This window comes from Oncorhynchus nerka, linkage group LG7 (assembly GCF_034236695.1).
Source record: "Oncorhynchus nerka isolate Pitt River linkage group LG7, Oner_Uvic_2.0, whole genome shotgun sequence".
Classification (NCBI taxonomy): Eukaryota; Metazoa; Chordata; class Actinopteri; order Salmoniformes; family Salmonidae; genus Oncorhynchus; species Oncorhynchus nerka.
Window position 1 is genome coordinate 38,650,801 of NC_088402.1, and position 20,864 is coordinate 38,671,664.

The window sequence follows — 20,864 nt, forward strand, 5'->3', positions numbered from 1 at the left end:
TCCTCTATAAATGTAGCCTTTGTAAATCTAGGGCAACAAGCCAAGGATTTGCAACAAGCTCACCTGACCGGAAACAGAGTCCAAAGACACAGAGGGCGCCAAACAAGGCCGAGACTGGGGACAACACAGGCTAGGAGTGTCCAACGTCACACCACCTCCCTCTCTGCCACTTCTGCGTCTGGAACACAAACCACTCTGTGGTTACCACACACTGCTGCCCGGCCCAGAGCTTGGAGAGCTGTGGGAGGAGAGCTGAGCAGAAACAGAAACCTTGAACAGAATTGATGACGAGTAGCCTTTGTACCCTGACAGTCAACCACTGATTATGAAGAAGTGCTTACTCTTTACCTGGCCCCCAATGATAAACAGGAAACAAAACAAACCCAAAAAGCAGACCAAGCTTTGTCCGATATGTAAACCAATATTAGGAGTTGCACCCCAGTTGTAGGAAGTGTATATTCTATTAGTCAGTTTGTCGTTCTGTGCGAGAAAGCAATAGACTACATTCAAAATGTTACGATCAACTAGGAGTGGTGGGTGGAATCAGGCGCAGAGAACAGGGTTCAGTCTTTCTTTCACATTTATTCCCCAGCGCAACAAAAACAGTCACGCCAACACACAGGGCGTATATAAGTTGCCAGTCCTAACAGGAAAAAATAGTCCGGAGAATAAATACATGAATAACTCACACCATCAAACCCAGAGTAACACAAACAAGCCCGCACAAATACCCAGCGGGCCTAGTGCCCTTAAATACCCTACAAACAAACCTTAATACAAAACAGGTGTACCCAATTACCCAAAACAAACGGAAAGGGAATCGATGGCAGCTAATAGGCCGGCGACGACGACCGCCGAGCACCGCCCGAACAGGAAGAGGCACCATCTTCGGCAAGGTTCGTGACACAAAACAGACTCTGGGACAGTTGTGGGACGATACATCCTGAATTCATACAACCAGTAGGCCTATGCTACATCCCCAAAAAATATCTAAAGCAATAAGGCCCATGCAACAGATCAGAATGCTTAGCTTAAAATGTTGATAAACTATTATTTCTTCGTACTATAAGCACAGCAATACGGACAAGGCAGTAGGCTACTGTGTGAATGTTCGTTGCATAATGCGATTAGCGGGAAAACACCATTATGCAAGCCAGCAAAGCCACTACACAACACACCCCTTAACAATACATTAACTGCACTACAACAGTGACAAACAGTTCCCACAAACTGTTAGGGCCTACATAAAGCTGTCCCAACAGCAGTACCAACACCTTTACCACTGCTACACCTGGCTATCAACGGAGCCTTCTCTGGCAGCGAAGCAGTTCATCCAGCCTTTTTTTTTTTTTTAACATAGCTGATATGGCTGACTTGTTTTAACAAATGGGGTTTCTACTGACAATTGAGATGTACAATCTATGGCATTAGGGAATGACGAGCGGAGAAGAGGCAATCCGTAATTTCGATTAAGACATTAATGAGTGAGCTAGGACGGACGTTGTCAATATAGTTATTTGTTCAGCACTTTTGAAATGTACAACGACAGAATTCAGAACATGGGCTGTTCTTACAGAATTCTCCCTGTACACCAAGTCAGAACCATAGGATAAATAATGGGGGCATATAAGCAGACAATGAAAGCTCTTAAAATATTTGATGATTACATTTCTCTAAAACAGGCTATAGGTTACATGTGCCAAGTCAGAACAGTAGGTGAAATTAAGATCGGAAAGGGGACCAAATTATTAGCATGAGGCACATGGGCTACTAACAGCTTACTACACAACATACACTTTGTATTACTTTTTTAGCTGTAGTATATATATATTTCCCTGGCATATTACATCATTTACACAGAGGCATACAAGACATTTTTGGACTCACCTTGTTGTGCTGTGCTTACTTCCTTCCAAACCACTCATTGTTGAATTTGCGATTTCCAACTTGTTGTGAAATGTTTATGTCCAATAGCCGATGAGCACCGATGCATTTTATCTATAATTTCTCTTCATTATTTCTCTTCATATGACAAGGATTGAAAAGGATTTGCCAGTAGATTGCCGACTTGATTCATGATAATGACTGCTTAGATTTTGAAAGGATGATGTTGACATGATCAGTCCAATCAAAGCTACTGTACGAATAACATGATTTGACATAATGTTATTTGTGTCCAATGACCTTGAGCCTTCTTAGATGGGCACTTCTAATGTAACTCCATGGCAGCACCCAAAGGGCTAGAATTTTTGAGGTCTCCCCTTAGACTTCGCGGTGACTTAAGTGTCCCCATGAGTGACAGAACACTGAGCCAATCAAGGCTTAACACTCCATATTTTCTGCTGGCTTGCCCCACCACCACAGAAAGCACTGAGCTAGACTGAAACACCTGCATTTTGGAGCTGCCTTACTCAGGAAACAAAAAAGAGACTGTTTGTATGTGGCTTTATTAACTCAATGATATACATTTTATGCTAAAAATGTGGGGCTCAAAACAGGTGCACCTGCCCTGAATGATGGGTCGCCACTGGGTATATGGTAATTGATTTGTGTAAAATGTGTGCATTCTCCCAACAAGTATTGCTATCATTGAAAACAATATATAAAAACTATTATACGGTCTGATATCACACAAAGTGATGGGGAAGAAGTGAGTACAAATGAATATCCCTCAATAAAAACATTGCTAAAATGTCAATTTAAATATTTGTATGTTTCCGTTTGTGTCTCAGAGCCCTTCTCATGTGGAAGAGACTGAGGTTCAGTATGTATCTCTGGGTCGGCAGAACTGGAGGGAAAGATTGAAGGTACAGGGAGACCAGCATCATGTTACCTATTCCACTGTGGTCACTGCTAGACCAGCATTCCAGGGTTTGGAGAGAATAACACATTGATTTGACTGATTGACTCCTTCACAAAACAGTTCGTATTTTACCTCTTTGTATTACAGTATGAGTACATTTTGCAAAGGTTGCTCTTTAATCTTATAATAAATGTATTTGAGTCTTTCAAGATAATATTCTTTTATCCAACTAATTCTATATCCTGTTGGCTTAAAACAATTATATTGAGATTCTTTGGATTAAAAAAACTATTATTACATTAGCCTTTTCAACATTTACAGAAACACTCATACATGCACAAGTCAAAATACAATCCTATTTCCATCAAGAACGGATATTTAAAGAACAATGTCAGCAGATGCACCATACGCCTGAATGAGCACATTAGGCCACTGTTGCATAGATAACATCTCCCTGGGCCAATCCTGGCACTCCCTAAGCAATGGGGCGGGCCTTACCAGTGTGCTTCATACTAGCATAGTGCAGACTCACTTCCTTATGAAATATACACATGTCAGTGTTAGGGATTAAATATTGACTTCATGCCATCCAAACCTCTCAGGCATAGATTTACAGTTAGACAAGTTTTAGTCCTAACGATTCTGACTAACAGAAGTACTTTTACCTTGAGACTTGAATTCCTGTTCACACAGGTGCTACACAAATATGTTGTTGTACCTGAAAGATGAAACAATTCATAGAGGCAATCTGCAGTTCAAACAATAACAAATGGGTTATCCCGCCATTGTTTTAGTAAATAGCTGACCAATGGGGCTGAAGAAATAGAACCACTCTCAAACTCATAGACAGCGCTATTGATGCAAGGACTGACCATCCATGAGATCAAAATGATAGCTTTAATCATGTTGTAATGATCTTGGGTGAATAAGCGCGGATATTGATTAAAATGTTTTGAGAATATAAAAACAAGATTATGATTGGGGTTATAATTGGGGTTTTGATCGGGTAAGACAGTTCAACTAAGCTCATGAAGTATTTATAAGTTATATTGTTCAAGAATCCATGGGTATATGTAATTACTTGAAGTCAAAAACATTTATGTAAAAACTGCAGATTTGCAAAAGAGAAACTTTTATTTTGTAATGTCCCTTTAAGTAAACTATTTACACGTCTTATGCGTTTACATTCCCTTCTGTTTTTGCTGCTACCATTCAACCATAACAATAATGGGGAAGATCAAGATTTGTTCACTATATCTACGAGTACACAAAACATTATAACACCTGCTCTATCCATGCCATAATCTGACCAGGTGAATCCAGGTGAACACTATGATCCCTTATTGCGATCACCTGTTAAATCCACTCCAATCAGTGTATATGAAGGGGAAGAGACAGGTTAAAGAAGGACTTCTAAGCCTTGAGACAATTGAGACATGGATTGTGTATGTGTGCCGTTCAGAATGTGAATGGACAGGACAAAATATTTAACTGCCTTTGAACGGGTTATGGCAGTGGGTGCCAGACGCACCGGTTTGTGTCAAGAACTGAGACTCTGCTGGGTGTTTCACGCTCAATAGTTTCCTGAGTGTATCAGGAATAGTCCACCACCCAAAGGACATCTAGCCAACTTGACACAACTGTGGGAAGCATTGGAGTCAACATGGGTCAGCATCCCAGTGGAAGGCTACCGACACCTTGTAGATTCCACATCCCAAAAAATTGAAGCTGTTCTGAGGGCAAAAGGGGATGCAAGTCATTATTAGGAAGGTGTTCCCAATGTTATGTACAATCAGTGTACTTTTACCGTACACCATCTTGTTTATCCAGTCACTGCAACAGAAAGTGAAAGTAAGAATTACATTTCACAACACAGTCTATGTATAGGTGAAATTACAAGAGCAGACGCCTTCGTGTCGGATCACACACAGGAAGGATTTTTCTGCTCTCTGTGAAGTCTTCTTACCGTAAATGTTTTCGAGATTTCTAACTCTCACCATGCCAAACGTAAATCTAATCTTGGAGGCTCTGTCTGCTGTCTCAGGTTGCAAAGTGGAATCAGCCACCGCGGGAACACTTTCACTAACCCCACAGGACTTTGTCAATGTGGTCGCACTAAAGGAGTTCTACGTACAAGAGGGCCTTCTAGAGTTGGAGTACCCAAGTTTGGGGACATTGTCTTTAAAAGGTGCCTTAGCTTTACCTGATGCCCCATCCGCCGCATCCATTCCACAAACCACTGTTTCTGTGAACGTGAATGAGTTCCTTGATTCTCGGTATGACTACGACTTTACAAATGTTAAGGATGGTGAAGCAGTGTTTACTCGGGGAAAGGAGCAGTACTTCCGACCCTGTGGCTGGAACCGCATTGCCCTGAAGGTGTTGAACAAATACAGGGATGGAGATGGATGGTTGGGGACTGGAGACGAGGCCTGGCCAGTGTCCTACCACGGACCTGCTATGGACGGATCCCAGGGCATCATCAGGAATGATGGAGATGGAGATGGTGCTACTGTCGGAAGAGGAGTGTACTCAACACCGGACATTAACGTAGCTGAGAAGTTCTCCAAGAGGTTTACGTCCAAAGTAGATAACAAAACCTACAAGGTGGTGCTACAGAATAGGATCAACCCCCAGAAAAGGCAACAGTGTCGGAGAGAGAGTTACTGGCTGGTTTATGTGCCTGAGGGATCATCTCCTGTTCAAGAGAGAGCTATTGTGGAGAACTCCATCCGTCCTTATGGTCTGCTGCTTAAGGAAGTGTTGTAATCAAGGCAGACAATGTTTGATAGATAAGTAAATAGGTGTGCCTTAATCATACTCAGTATGATCAGAAAATGAAGAGATGTAACATCAGATCAATACCATTCTAAATCAACTAAGTAATAAGGTTCATTTGTTATAGTCATAGGATTAGCATACGATTGCTTGAGATTTTTGCAGTGTAAATGTAGCCTTTACCTGATAGGCTACTAATATGGATGTGTTCAAAGGTAATACAATGACTTGAAATAAGTGTGCATTGTTTATTTACATTGTACTTTATTTCCAGTGACCCGCCTCATCTAACCACATATTTTCAACCAGTTGTTTTGGGAAAAGAGTGCTTTCTATGTACATATAACTCCAAAATTGTAGTTTTGACGACGCTGAATGAAAAACTGTAGTCACAGTATCAATACAGAGAGATACGCAGAGTACGACCCTGCCTCACACAGGAAGCAGCGCAGGTCCTAATCCAGGCACTTGTCATCTCCCGTCTGGATTACTGCAACTCGCTGTTGGCTGGGCTCCCTGCCTGTGCCATTAAACCCCTACAACTCATCCAGAACGCCGCAGCCCGTCTGGTGTTCAACCTTCCCAAGTTCTCTCACGTCACCCCGCTCCTCCGCTCTCTCCACTGGCTTCCAGTTGAAGCTCGCATCCGCTACAAGACCATGGTGCTTGCCTACGGAGCTGTGAGGGGAACGGCACCTCAGTACCTCCAGGCTCTGATCAGGCCCTACACCTAAACAAGGGCACTGCGTTCATCCACCTCTGGCCTGCTCGCCTCCCTACCACTGAGGAAGTACAGTTCCCGCGCAGCCCAGTCAAAACTGTTCGCTGCTCTGGCCCCCCAATGGTGGAACAAACTCCCTCACGACGCCAGGACAGCGGAGTCAATCACCACCTTCCGGAGACACCTGAAACCCCACCTCTTTCAGGAATACCTAGGATAGGATAAAGTAATCCTTCTCACCCCCCCTTAAAATATTTAGATGCACTATTGTAAAGTGGCTGTTCCACTGGATGTCTTAAGGTGAACGCACCAATTTGTAAGTCGCTCTGGATAAGAGCGTCTGCTAAATGACTTAAATGTAATGTAAATGTAGGTCAGGGTGTGATGTGGGGTGGACATTCTATGTTTTGTTTTCTATTTTTCTTTATTTCTATGTTTTGGCCGGGTATGGTTCTCAATCAGGGACAGCTGTCTATCGTTGTCTCTGATTGGGAATCATACTTAGGTAGCCCTTTTTCCCCTCCTTGCAGTGTGGGTAGTTAACTTTGTTTGTGGCACTAAAGCCCTGTAAGCTACACGGTTGTGTCTTCGTTTGTTGGCGTCATAAAAATAAAAAAAGGAATATGTAAGCTCACCACGCTGTGCTTTGGTCCACTTATTCCTTCCAGGCAGACGGCCGTGACACAGACAATGAAAGCTCTTACAATATTTGATGATTACATTTCTCTTAAACAGGCTATAGGCTACATGTGCCAAGTCAGAACAGTAGGTGAAATTAAGAGGGGAAAGGGGACCATGAGGCAAATGGGCTACTAACAGTTTACTACACAACATACACTTAGTATTCATTTTTTAGCTGTAGTATATATATATATATATATATATTTGCCTGGCATATTACATAATTTACGCAGAGGCATACAATAATTTTTTTGACTCACCTTGTTGTGCTGTGCTTACTTCCTTCCAAACCACTCATTGTTGAATTTGTGATTTCCAACTTGTGAAATGTTTATGTCCAATAGCCGATGAGCACCGATACATTTTATCTATAATTTCTCTTCATTATTTCTCTTCATATGACAAGGATTGAAAAGGATTTGCCAGTCGATTGTTGACTTGATTCATGATAATGACTGCTAAGATTTTGAAAGGATGATGTTGACATGATCAGTCCAATCAAAGCTACTGTACGTATAATGTGATTTGACATAATATTTTCTTTGGTCAATAACCTTGAGCCTCTTTAGATGGGCACTTCTAATGTAACTCCATGGCAGCACCCAAAGGGCTAGAATTTTCGAGGTCTCCCCTTAGACTTCGCGGTGATTTAGTGTCCCCATGAGTGACAGAACACTGAGCCAATCACGGCGAAACACTCCATATTTTCTGCTGGCTTTCCCCACCACCACAGAAAGCGCTGAGCTATGCTGAAACACCTGCATTTTGGAGCTGCCTTACCCAGGAAAACAAAAAAGAGACCATGTTTGTATGCGGCTTTATTAACTCAATTATATATATTTTTGGGCTAAAAATGTGAGACTCAAAACAGGTGCACCTGCCCTGAATGACTGCGGTACTTATGGACCTGAGAGAGACCACCACATTTGTTGTGCAAAAGCTGAGCTGCGATTTTGAGACAATGTAGCTTGCAGTGTGTGGCTGGTTGTTTGCTGCGAAGTTCCCCGTCCTTAAAATGAAATTAATCTCTAATTAGTAGGCAGGACTCCCCCTCCAGGTTTCGTTTCTGGTAACTCAGCTGACGCTCGAGAGGCTTGTACTACTTTGCTTGCTGCCACTGCTCCATCATAACTTTCTAGGACACAGCCTACTGTCAGTTTGTTGCAAGTTCGAGGAGTCAACCTACTCGCATGTTCATTTACAATGAAAATGTATGGCATAGCCCTGTCTAACCGGTAAGCGACACGCATGTATTTATTTTAATTAGCAAATGATTTAAACAGTTCTTAGAGTCAAATAGAGATTTTTTGTTGTTGTATCTGCCCAGATAAAATGCTTGTTTCCTATTGTGCATCACTAGGCTAAGCGCTCACATCGGGCAACTAATTTAAACGAGTAGATAGATGTACGCATTTCTTGGTGGATGACATCATGTATGGACAAGTTTGTTTACTAAATTAGATGCATGGCGTGCATTTGGAACGCAATATTCTTAAATTTCGTTTTCAGAGAAGGGCACACAGCCAGCCGCTTTAAAGAAACTCAATAGAAACCTAACTGGTTTGGAGAAACGAAACTGATCTATTGCCGTTCACAACATCTTTACATTTAGAAACCTAACTGGTTTGGAGAAACGAAACGGATCTATTGCCGTTGACAAAATCTTTATATTTTAAAGCAATAATATCAATTAGTGTCAGATATGCTAGTGATGTTTCAAACTTTTAAATTATTTGAGATCATTTTGCTGTATATGAAAGTAAAACAAATTGTATTATTTTTCTCTAATTATGACTGGTTTGACAACAGTTTTTACATTTTATTTTTTATTTCACCTTTATTTAACCAGATTAGCTAGTTGAGAACAAGTTCTCATTTACAACTGCGACCTGGCCAAGATAAAGCAAAGCAGTGCGACACAAACAACGCAGAGTTACTCATGGAATAAACAAGCGTACAGTTAATAACATAATGGAAAAAAATAAGTCTATATAGAGTGTGTGCAAATGGCGTGAGGAGGTAAGGCAATGAATAGGCCATAGTAGCAGAGTAATTACAATTTAGCAAATGAACACTGGAGTGATAGATGAGCAGATGATGATGTGCAAGTAGAAATACTGGTGTGCAAAAGAGCAGAAAAGTAAATAAAACAATATTGGGATGAGGTAGGTAGGTTGGGTGGGCTATTTACAGGTGGGCTATGTACAGCTGCAGCGATCGGTTAGCTGCTCAGATAGCTGATGTTTTAAAGTTGGCGAGGGAAACAAAAATCTGTGATTTTTGCAATTCGTTCCAGTCATTGGCAGCAGGACAGGAAGGAAAGGCGGCCAAAGGAGGTGTTGGCTTTGGGGATGACCAGTGAGATATACCTGCTGGAGTGCGTGCTACGGGTGGGTGTTGTTATCGTGACCAGTGAGCAGAGAAAGGCGGAGCTTTACCTAGCAAAGACTTATAGATGACCTGGAGCCAGTGGGTCTGACGACTATGTAGCGAGGGACATTATGCTTTGCATCAATAGCATATATATATACACACACATATGCTTTCCTCTTATCCTGCTTCTTCTTCCTTTTCTTTTTTTAGACATTTCATACATCTTCATTGTCTGTGGATTGTCGGCTATGTTGGTGAGTATAAATGAACTCTATCCACAATTAAACTGGATGGTTCAAGCCCTGAATACTGATTGGCTGAAAGCCGTGGTACATCAGAACATATACCATGGGTATGACAACATGTAATTTTACTGCTCTAATTACATTGGTAACCAATTTATAATAGCAATAAGGCACTCGGGGTTGGTGGTATATTGCCAATATACCATTTTATTATTACATTTTTTTAACCTTTATTTAACTAGGCAAGTCAGTTAAGAACAAATTCTTATTTTCAATGACGGCCTAGGAACAGTGGGTTAACTGCCTGTTCAGGGGCAGAACGACCGATTTGTACCTTGTCAGCTTGGGGATTTGAACTTGCAACCTTTCAGTTACTAGTCCAACGCTCTAACCACTAGGCTACCCTGCCGCCCCAATGGCGAAGGGCTGTATCCAGACACTCCGTGTTGCGTCATGCATAAGAACAGCCCTTAGCGTAGTATATTGGCCATAAACCACACCGTGTTCATGTTCTAATTAACATTGGAAAATCATGGACTTGTAGTTTTTTTTGCCAATCATTGGTTCCAACTCTCTCCTACAGCCTCCTCCCCCCTGCATTCCATTCCTGTCTCCGTCTCTTGCAATGTGGGAAGCCAAGCCATCCTTCCCTGCAAGTGGAAGTCCCAGCTAGACAAAATCCCAGTTTGCCATGTCCAGTGGCAGACACCTGATGAGACAGTGTTTGAACAGATGGGGGCGCAACGGTGGCAGGCAACCGAGTTTGAGGGGCGGGTGGAGGTACCTGAGGAAAAGCTGTGGGGGGGGGAGACTGCTCTCTGATCTTGCATGACGTGCAGTTTGGGGATGTGGGGCTTTACGAGAGCTTCATGGTGGTTGACAGGGCACGTAATAAGAGACGGGTGTTCATCCAGAGTGTCCAGCTCTCAGTCCATGGTAAGGGTAGAACTATCTTTACTACAAGGCGGGGCTATAAGGCCAGGTGAAAGTGATCAGAAGTTAACTTCATGGCTCTGCACCTCATTTAGACCACCTGAAAAGTGCAGAAGTGACCTTTTAGATTGGTCCAGCATTCCACTTTCCTCACGATCTCTTACCTCATTTCTTCTGTAATTCTCTCCAGACCACACATCCGAGGAGTCCTTGAGGGTGGGTGAAACCCTGGACCTGAAGCTCCACACTCCCCAGGCCAAGAAAGTGGTCTTCCAGGGGAGGAACAGCACAGAGATGACAGTCCTGTGGATGAGGGGTGAAGAGGAAGTCAACAGTGGTCGTCTTAAGGAGGTCAAAGGGTTTGTGGTCCTCAAAGGGTTGAAGATAGACGACTGTGGGACATATACCGTGTTGGATTCCCACGGGCTGCCGGTTAGCACGGTTCATCTTACAGTGGAAGGTAACATACCTGAGCCATGGTGGCAACAGATCGCCCTCTCTGGGTATACTTATGAAGAACTTGGTTAATAATATAAGTAATGTTTGGGATTTCTAACTACTACATTTTTTCTCCCTTAGCATATCAGGTTGATGAAACTCAAAAATTCCATGAGATCCAGGGCAAACAAGCACTTATCGGTAAGACACAGAGGTTAGAATGCAGTTCATTCAAGATACTTATTGCAAGGAAAGCATACCAAATTGATGATACTGCAGAGTGATGGACAGGTCTGAACAAGTTGTTTCAATCTTCTCTCTCCAGGTAAATCAACATATAACAGGTCCTCCTCTCTGCTTATGTTATTTGTCCTGCTGTTCAGTCCCCTGATTCAACATCTCCTCTAACAACGATCTGTCATGTAAGCAAGGTTTAAACCTATTTGGCTGGTTTCCCAGACTGTCTGGAAATATTGACAGTGAAATTGGAAAATTCAAGAAAAGAGAAATTAATAAAAATGCAAAACATATGTTGGTTGTTGTCTGGGCAATGTTCCCAGGGAATCTAATATCTAATAAAATTATAAAAAATAAAGATTGAGCCAGTTTCCAGGATCAGATTAACACTATTCCCAATGGACTAAATAGTGAGCTCAATAGAGAATATCCATTGAAAACTGCTTTCTAGGCCAGGACTAGAATTCATCTGTGTCAAGAAAATTAAATCCCATTATTCAGTATGATTCCACTTTCTCTGCTACTGTCAGTAGTGTAGGTCTATAGCTTACTGGCCATATATTATACAGAGTTTGGGTCATTCCAATTCTGTAACAAAGTTAACAAGTTAAGTAGACTTAGTTTTGTTTGTTCAATTTACATCATTAATTGCAGACCTGCCAACCATGTCCAGCTTTTTAGAGTACCAGACGCGAACGGCAAATTGGAGATTCAAGGGGTTTCTTTCCCCCTGCACGCTCGTGCGCGCACCGTTTGTGTGTCTGATCGCAATTATAGAATTGTACCAAATCAAGTCTTTATTAGGCTGGAATACTTTCTTGACAGCATTCCATTTACACATATGGTAAAAGTCACTAACAATATCTAATTAGAAAGAACGCACAAAGGGCCTTTATTCTTGGAGTTTTTTAAATTTGTACATTCTATAAAACAAATAAGTTGTTTATTTAGGGAGAAAATGTACAAACGTCTTATTCACGATTAAACTCGAATGATAAGAACAAATGTTTGAAGCAGAGCATCAGTCTCAAACATGTTAACCATAATAAAAACGACAAAAGCTATGACAGGAAACAGTGGATGAGAACAAATCTTCTGGAGATTAAAATCATTTCCTAGACAGATTTGCCTGGTAGCTATCAGATTTAGCTTTACGCATCAGGGTAGACTTCTCGCGGCAAACAGTTCCTCTGGCAGTCACTGAAACCTTCTTGGCAACGAGGGCACTCGGAATATCTGTACCGAGGGAGCTTTTTGTGACGTGGATCATAATTACAGTTAGTCTATCAGATTGCGTGATCCTCGTAATGTTACGTGGAAAATAGAACTAATGGGACGCATAATTAAATGTATATCACACTCGCACAAATGTGGCCGGTTGTTTTTCGTATTTGCATTTCATTTCTTTCACTAGCAAATGCGAGTGAACTGCTGGCACTTTAGAGCCCACTGAATGTCTACCTTATGTTCGCTAACATTAGTTTGAAACAATGAGTGATTCCACAACACACGGAGTCGAAAAGGGATTTGTCCATGTGTTCACGTACAGCTGACAGTCGGCAAAATCAGCATCACAAAAAACAGGAGTGGCAGACACGGGATATCTACCTCGAATCATGATGTATTCATCTCCATGCCCGTTGACACAAACGCCGTACATGTCTGTGTTGCAGCTCGACAATCGGGATGTTAGATTTACTCCGTGGATGTATGTAAAAAATAAACCATTCATTTCTGCCTACTTTTGTCTCTGATCTCGTCCCCGCGTACATGGACAGAAAATTGCGTAGTTGGTACGCAAAATGCGGGCATGTTTGCAAGTCTGTTATTGATATGAAAACCTGAGCTCATGTTTAGTTTGGAAGTTCAGAGATTTTGATTATTACGCACTACTCATAATAGTAATATATTATACAATTGAATGAAAATGTGATTGTTGTTCAATTTTATTACAGCAATGTAGTCTTTAATGTATATTAAATCAAATCAAATTGTATTTGTCACATACACATGGTTAGCAGATGTTAGTGCGAGAGTAGCGAAATGCTTGTGCTTCTAGTTCCGACAATGCAGTAATAACCAACAAGTAATCTAGCTAACAATTCCAAAACTACTACCTTATAGACACAAGTGTAAGGGGATAAAGAATATGTACATAAAGATATATGAATGAGTGATGGTACAGAGCGGCATAGGCAAGATACAGTAGATGGTATTGAGTGCAGTATATACATATGAGATGAGTATGTAAACAAAGTGGCATAGTTAAAGTGGCTAGTGATACATGTATTACATAAGGATGCAGTAGATGATATAGAGTACAGTATATACGTATACATATGAGATGAATAATGTAGGGAACATTATATTAGGTAGCATTGTTTAAAGTGGCTAGTGATATATTCATTTCCCATCAATTAACATTATTAAAGTGGCTGGAGTTGAGTCAGTGTGTTTGCAGCAGCCACTCAATGTTAGTGGTGGCTGTTTAACAGTCTGATGGCCTTGAGATTGAAAAACAGCTTCTGTCTCTCGGTCCCAGCTTTGATGCACCTGTACTGACCTCGCCTTCCTTAAATAAACCACTGAATGATTTACAGCCTTGTGATTATATTAAACGTAGATTATAACATATTGGAATGACTTCATTTACAGTGCCACTATATTGTATGTATGTGTGTGTATATATTGTCGTGGAAAGATCAGAATTTGTTGGTAACATTTGTAAGATGTTTAATATTCATCAAATGTGTGTAAGTTACTTCTCATGAGAATGTATTTTGTTGTACTATAGTGGTGGCCATTGGCAGTTATCTGTTCTATGTCAGGACTAAGTTGCATGGGCCGCTGAGAGGGGAGAGGTCAAAGTGTCATCATGTGTAAACATATCTTTTACTCCCTACCTTTCCCAGTGGGGAAAGGAGGGGTTGCAGTGTCTGGAATCATTCTATGCTCCCTCTTATGTTGTTTCTATCTTAACCTATAGCCTCACCCCCTCTCCGTGAGTTTGTCCAGGAGTGTGTATTTTGAGTGGGTTGTATCTAAATGACAATTTGATATATGCCTGTTGATATGGAGGATTTGGTTTATGGTTCTGGGGTTTGGGAAAGGAGACAAAGCTGAACGATGAATTATGTCTATGCTGTCTGACTATGGGTGTCTTTGCTATTAAAAGGAACTCAGTTGCATTGTAAGGGGGCTCTCAGAGAATCCACTGGGAGACACTGAATTTATCTGAGAGTCACAGGATTGTGATAAGAGCTCATATAATTAAAGATGGACTTTTAGAACTAACTCTGACGTGTGTGTGTGGTTTGCTCCCATGATTTGGTAAATAGAGGACATTACCACGACAATATATATATATATATATATATATATATATATATATATTGGTTATATACATGGTTAGCAGATGTTAATGTGAGTGTAGCAAAATGCAACAATATAAATGCAACAATTTCAAAGATATTACTGAGTTACAGTTCATAAGGAAATCAGTCAATTTAAATACATTCATTAGGCTTATCTATGGATTTCACATGATTGGGAATACATACATTCATCTGTTGGTCAAAGATACCTTTTAAAAAAATGGTAGGGGCACGGATTAGAAAACCAGTCAGTATCTGGTGTGACCACCATTTGCCTCATGCTGCGCTTATCTCCTTCGCATAGTTAATTAGGCTGTTGATTGTGGCCTGTGGAATGTTGTCCCACTCCTCTTCAATGGCTGTGCGAAGTTGCTGGATATTGGGGGGAACTGGAACAAGCTGTCGTATACATCAATCCAGAGCATCCAAAACATGCTCAATGGGTGACATGTCTGGTGAGGATGCTGAGGTCCACTGGCATGACAGTGGACCTCAGGATCTCATCACGGTATCTCTGTGCATTCAAATTGCCATCGATAAAATGCAATTGTGTTTGTTGTCCATAGGTAATGCCTGCCCATACTATAACCCCACAGCCACCATGGGGCGCTCTGTTCAAAAAGCTGACAACAGCAAACTGCTCACCCACATAACGCCATACAAGCAGTCTGCAGTTGAGGCTCGTTGGACGTTCTGCCAAATTCTCGAAAACAACTTTGGAGGCGGCTTATGTTAGAGAAATTAACATGAAATTCTCTGGCAACAGCTCTGGTGGATATTCCTACAGTCAGTATGCCCATTGCACGCTCCTGCAAAACTTGAGACATCTGTGGCATTGTGTTGTGACAACTGCACATTTTAGTGCAGCCTTTTATTGTCCCATCACAAGGTGCACACACCTGTGTAAGGATCATGCTGTTTATTCAGCTTATTGGCAAAGGAGAAATGCTCACTAACAGGGATGCAAGTCCATTTGAGCACAACACTTGAGAAAAAAGCTTTTTGTGCGTATGGTAAATTAATAGATTTTTTTTATTTCAGCTCATGAAACTTGGGACCAACACTTTACATGTAGCGTTTATATTTTTGTTCAGTGTACATGTATGAGAACACAGAACAAGGGCCTGGGAGATACCACTCTTTTCCTTTTCACACTGAACTGCAATGATACCTCTACCTCTTGCTCCTCCCTCTCACAATCATAAGACTGTGGGTGTGACTGTGAATCCCAAGACTGGATTCTACCTGGGAAAGTAATTGATCAGTTATGTGCTAGGGAGAAATGAATACCAGCACCAACTTGAGGGCCTGAGTTGTGCAGCCCTGTCTGGAATAGACCATCTACTATATTTCTTCTTACAGCCTTTGATTTCTGTGATCTCTCCTGTCAATCCATATAACCACTGAACCTTCCCATATCCCATTTCTGTCTCTTCATCCCCATATCCCCTCCCTGAAAGCAAAGAACCCAGCACCCATGAAAAAAAAGTAGCACTTTCACACAAGACCTTACCTATTGACATTGATACAATGTCAAATCACAAACGACAGGATCCCACGTGCAATACACTGTCCTTAATCAGTGGAGCGATGTCACAAGCAAAGGGATATACTCTTCTACTTGTTTCCAATCAGGCCATGTCTGATTTTGAGCATCTTCATTTAATCCATCACATCCCCAGTCTCTACCCTTGGAAGTGTCCAGTTAGAAGTTGGGCTTGTGTTTCTTGACCTCGACCATGAGGTGGTGCAGGTTGATGAGCTCCGAGCGCACGGCCAGGCTGCAGAAGGTGGGCTGGGACAGCACCTTGTGGAAGCCATGGTAGTACTGGATGAGCTGGGTGAGTGCCCCCTGGAGGATAGGAGGACAGGAATAGAAAATCTCAAGTTGAATGAAAAGCTTCAGAAGGAAAAATGAACTCATAACAGCCCATGGCTCATAGTTGATACATCTTAAAATGAAAAATATTTATGTCAATTTAAGGGACCCCTTTGGCTCAAGAGCACCCCTTGAGGCAAAACTTCTGTATACTCTAACTACATACTGTACATTAATATTCATTGTTTAGATGAAATGCATCTGTTAGAAAAGCATAGAGGAAGGCAGTACCTGAATGATACCAGTGCCGTATCTCATGACATCCTGACTCAGAGCTTCCACAGACTGTTTCCATGTGCTGGAAAACCCCCTGATTAGCTGGGTGATATGGGCTGAGAGAGAAGAAAGAAAAGAGGGTTTGAGCGAAGAAGAGAACAATATGAGTTTAGGGATGGGAGGTAGGTGAGAGCGGATGCAAGAAGAGAGGGGAAGAAGGGTGTGAAAATGTGTGGGAGCAATGAAAGACAATCGTTAGGGTAAAAAGTCAAACAACGAGAGATGTCACAGGAGAGTAGAAACAAACGGTCCAAACAGTAGCTGTAAATAAAGAACAAGTCAGGACAGGAAGAAAGTAGGAGAAAGAAGGTTACAGTGAAAAAGACAAGGGCACATTCTGAAAACAATTAAATGATCAAAAGGTCTGAATATTTTCTCCCTACTCACCTTCATCATTCTTCCCTCTATCCAGCTGGCCTTTCTCTATCAACGCCTCGCTCGCCTTCACAAACGCTATCATGCCACCAAAGGGGGAGGACAGAATCTCCTCAATAAACTCCTGATGAAAGGAAAAAGAAAGACGGGAATGTTTAATTTGAGTAAACCCTGATTATCTGTGAATCTGGCACACATGACAAAACTACATTTCCCAGAATCCCTGTGCATTTTTACCTGGCTCCTGACCTGGAGGAGCTGCTGGAAGCCCTCAACCTCTTTACTGTCATCGGCTGCCCTCTCCTATGACATAGAGAGGAAAACAGCATGACATCTTCTAATTCTGTATATACAGAAGACTTAGCCTAGCGGTTAAGAGCGTTGGGCCAGGAACCAAAAGGTACCTGGTTCGAATCCGAGCCGACTAGGTGAAACATCTCTTGACAGCACTTAACCATAATTGCTCATGTAAGTCGCTTTGGATAAGAGCGTCTACTAAATGACTTAAATGTAAATAACTGAACAAAGGAGTCATTTCAGGTGGGTAATAAGTTAATCGTTCATGTTCATGTTTTACACTGGTTATTCTCACCATGAGGACATTGAGCATCATGTCGTAGTTGTTGATGAGGAAGATGAGCTGGTCCCTGCGTGAAGGGAACTCTGCAGCCATCTTCAGGACAAAGTTCTCCACTTCAACCTGAAAATACCAGTGGTAGCTATATCAATCACACAAACCACTAAGTTCATGCTAATTGTAGGATCCCCACTATTTATACAATTTTACGGTTTTTATTGTTGTTTAGTTGTGTACCTGCAGTTGGCCAAGGAGGGTGTGGGTTCGCTCGCTGGTGAATGTCTGGTTAATGCTAACGATGGCAGAAGAGAACTCTGCGTATCTACGTGTGATCTGAAACATGAACACAACTGGTGTCAACAACTGTCTGGTATTATTGGACACTGATACATGAAATACGTCAAAAACGTGTCTGTGTTCATACATAGTGTGGTCTGGTGTCCAACACGCCCAGTTTCTGGGGGTCCGTGTTGCGGATGCTCTGAATGTTCATCTCCAGGATGAGCTCAAACCTGGGCCACAGGAGCTCCAGCACCGCCTCCCAGTACCTGGCACCCCATGGAGAAACAAATACATAATAGACCTATGAAAATGTGCATCAAGGGTCGATTCTGAGTTAAGATGTGTTTTCTTTTAACCTCTCTAGGGTATGTGGGACACTACCGTCCCACCTGGCCAACATCCGGTGAAAAACAGAAATACTCATAATAACAATTCATAAAACATACAAGTGTTATACATCGGCTTAAAGATAACCTTCTTGTTAATCCAACCGTTGTGTCAGATTTCAAAAAGGCTTTATGGCGAAAGCATACCATGCGATTATCTGAGGACAGCGCCCAGCACACAAAACATTAAACAGTTACCAGCCAAGTAGAGGAGTAACAAAAGTCAGAAATAGCAATAAAAGTAATCACTTACCTTTGATCATCTTCATATGGTTGCACTCACAAGACTCCCAGTTACACAATAAATGTTCATTTTGTTCAATAAAGTCCCTCTTTATATCCAAAAACCTCCGTGTTGTTGGCACGTTTTGTTCAGTAATCCATTGGCTCAAAGGCAGTCACAACAGGCAGACGAAAAATCCAAAAAGTATCAGTAAAGTTCTTAGAAACATGTCAAACGATGTTTATAATCAATCCTCTGGTTGTTTTTAGTCACAATAATCAAATCGGTCGCACACAGAAACAGATTTGCCAGTAGATTGCCGACTTGATTCATGATAATGACTGCTTAGATTTTGAAAGGATGATGTTGACATGATCAGTCCAATCAAAGCTACTGTACGAATAACATGATTTGACATAATGTTATTTGTGTCCAATGACCTTGAGCCTTCTTAGATGGGCACTTCTAATGTAACTCCATGGCAGCACCCAAAGGGCTAGAATTTTTGAGGTCTCCCCTTAGACTTCGCGGTGACTTAAGTGTCCCCATGAGTGACAGAACACTGAGCCAATCAAGGCTTAACACTCCATATTTTCTGCTGGCTTGCCCCACCACCACAGAAAGCACTGAGCTAGACTGAAACACCTGCATTTTGGAGCTGCCTTACTCAGGAAACAAAAAAGAGACTGTTTGTATGTGGCTTTATTAACTCAATGATATACATTTTATGCTAAAAATGTGGGGCTCAAAACAGGTGCACCTGCCCTGAATGATGGGTCGCCACTGGGTATATGGTAATTGATTTGTGTAAAATGTGTGCATTCTCCCAACAAGTATTGCTATCATTGAAAACAATATATAAAAAACTATTATACGGTCTGATATCACACAAAGTGATGGGGAAGAAGTGAGTACAAATGAATATCCCTCAATAAAAACATTGCTAAAATGTCAATTTAAATATTTGTATGTTTCCGTTTGTGTCTCAGAGCCCTTCTCATGTGGAAGAGACTGAGGTTCAGTATGTATCTCTGGGTCGGCAGAACTGGAGGGAAAGATTGAAGGTACAGGGAGACCAGCATCATGTTACCTATTCCACTGTGGTCACTGCTAGACCAGCATTCCAGGGTTTGGAGAGAATAACACATTGATTTGACTGATTGACTCCTTCACAAAACAGTTCGTATTTTACCTCTTTGTATTACAGTATGAGTACATTTTGCAAAGGTTGCTCTTTAATCTTATAATAAATGTATTTGAGTCTTTCAAGATAATATTCTTTTATCCAACTAATTCTATATCCTGTTGGCTTAAAACAATTATATTGAGATTCTTTGGATTAAAAAAACTATTATTACATTAGCCTTTTCAACATTTACAGAAACACTCATACATGCACAAGTCAAAATACAATCCTATTTCCATCAAGAACGGATATTTAAAGAACAATGTCAGCAGATGCACCATACGCCTGAATGAGCACATTAGGCCACTGTTGCATAGATAACATCTCCCTGGGCCAATCCTGGCACTCCTAAGCAATGGGGCGGGCCTTACCAGTGTGCTTCATACTAGCATAGTGCAGACTCACTTCCTTATGAAATATACACATGTCAGTGTTAGGGATTAAATATTGACTTCATGCCATCCAAACCTCTCAGGCATAGATTTACAGTTAGACAAGTTTTAGTCCTAACGATTCTGACTAACAGAAGTACTTTTACCTTGAGACTTGAATTCCTGTTCACACAGGTGCTACACAAATATGTTGTTGTACCTGAAAGATGAAACAATTCATAGAGGCAATCTGCAGTTCAAACAATAACAAATGGGTTATCCCGCCATTGTTTTAGTAAATAGCTGACCAATGGGGCTGAAGAAATAGAACCACTCTCAAACTCATAGACAGCGCTATTGATGCAAGGACTGACCATCCATGAGATCAAAATGATAGCTTTAATCATGTTGTAATGATCTTGGGTGAATAAGCGCGGATATTGATTAAAATGTTTTGAGAATATAAAAACAAGATTATGATTGGGGTTATAATTGGGGTTTTGATCGGGTAAGACAGTTCAACTAAGCTCATGAAGTATTTATAAGTTATATTGTTCAAGAATCCATGGGTATATGTAATTACTTGAAGTCAAAAACATTTATGTAAAAACTGCAGATTTGCAAAGAGAAACTTTTATTTTGTAATGTCCCTTTAAGTAAACTATTTACACGTCTTATGCGTTTACATTCCCTTCTGTTTTTGCTGCTACCATTCAACCATAACAA

General features: G+C 41.2%; 1 protein-coding gene and 1 pseudogene across 1 annotated transcript; one reads left to right on the top strand and one right to left on the bottom strand.

Annotated features, from left to right (window-relative positions):
- The first annotated feature begins 8,011 nt into the window (after positions 1 to 8,011).
- Positions 8,012 to 14,503, top strand: LOC135572476 (uncharacterized; annotated as a pseudogene).
- A 1,093-nt stretch (positions 14,504 to 15,596) lies between these two features.
- On the bottom strand, positions 15,597 to 18,860 carry LOC135572477 (vacuolar protein sorting-associated protein 52 homolog). Its single transcript, XM_065020489.1, has 7 exons — positions 18,115 to 18,860; positions 17,928 to 18,023; positions 17,706 to 17,813; positions 17,351 to 17,416; positions 17,126 to 17,237; positions 16,694 to 16,794; positions 15,597 to 16,435 (listed from the first exon to the last, which is right to left on the bottom strand). Exons 1-7 carry the CDS (start codon positions 18,181 to 18,183, stop codon positions 16,289 to 16,291), a joined length of 699 nt encoding a protein of 232 aa, XP_064876561.1. The 5' UTR covers positions 18,184 to 18,860; the 3' UTR covers positions 15,597 to 16,288.
- Positions 18,861 to 20,864: the final 2,004 nt, after the last annotated feature.

Bases quoted from the DNA above. Each gene is read 5' to 3' on its own strand.
- LOC135572477 (XM_065020489.1), bottom strand. From the start codon at position 18,183: ATGAACATTCAGAGCATCCGCAACACGGACCCCCAGAAACTGGGCGTG. The intron at 17,238-17,350 runs GTAAAAATGCAC...TCCTTTCATCAG, and splicing joins TCCTCCAGGTCAGGAGCCAG to GAGTTTATTGAGGAGATTCT. The intron at 16,795-17,125 runs GTGAGTAGGGAG...CTTCTCTCTCAG, and splicing joins TAGAGGGAAGAATGATGAAG to CCCATATCACCCAGCTAATC.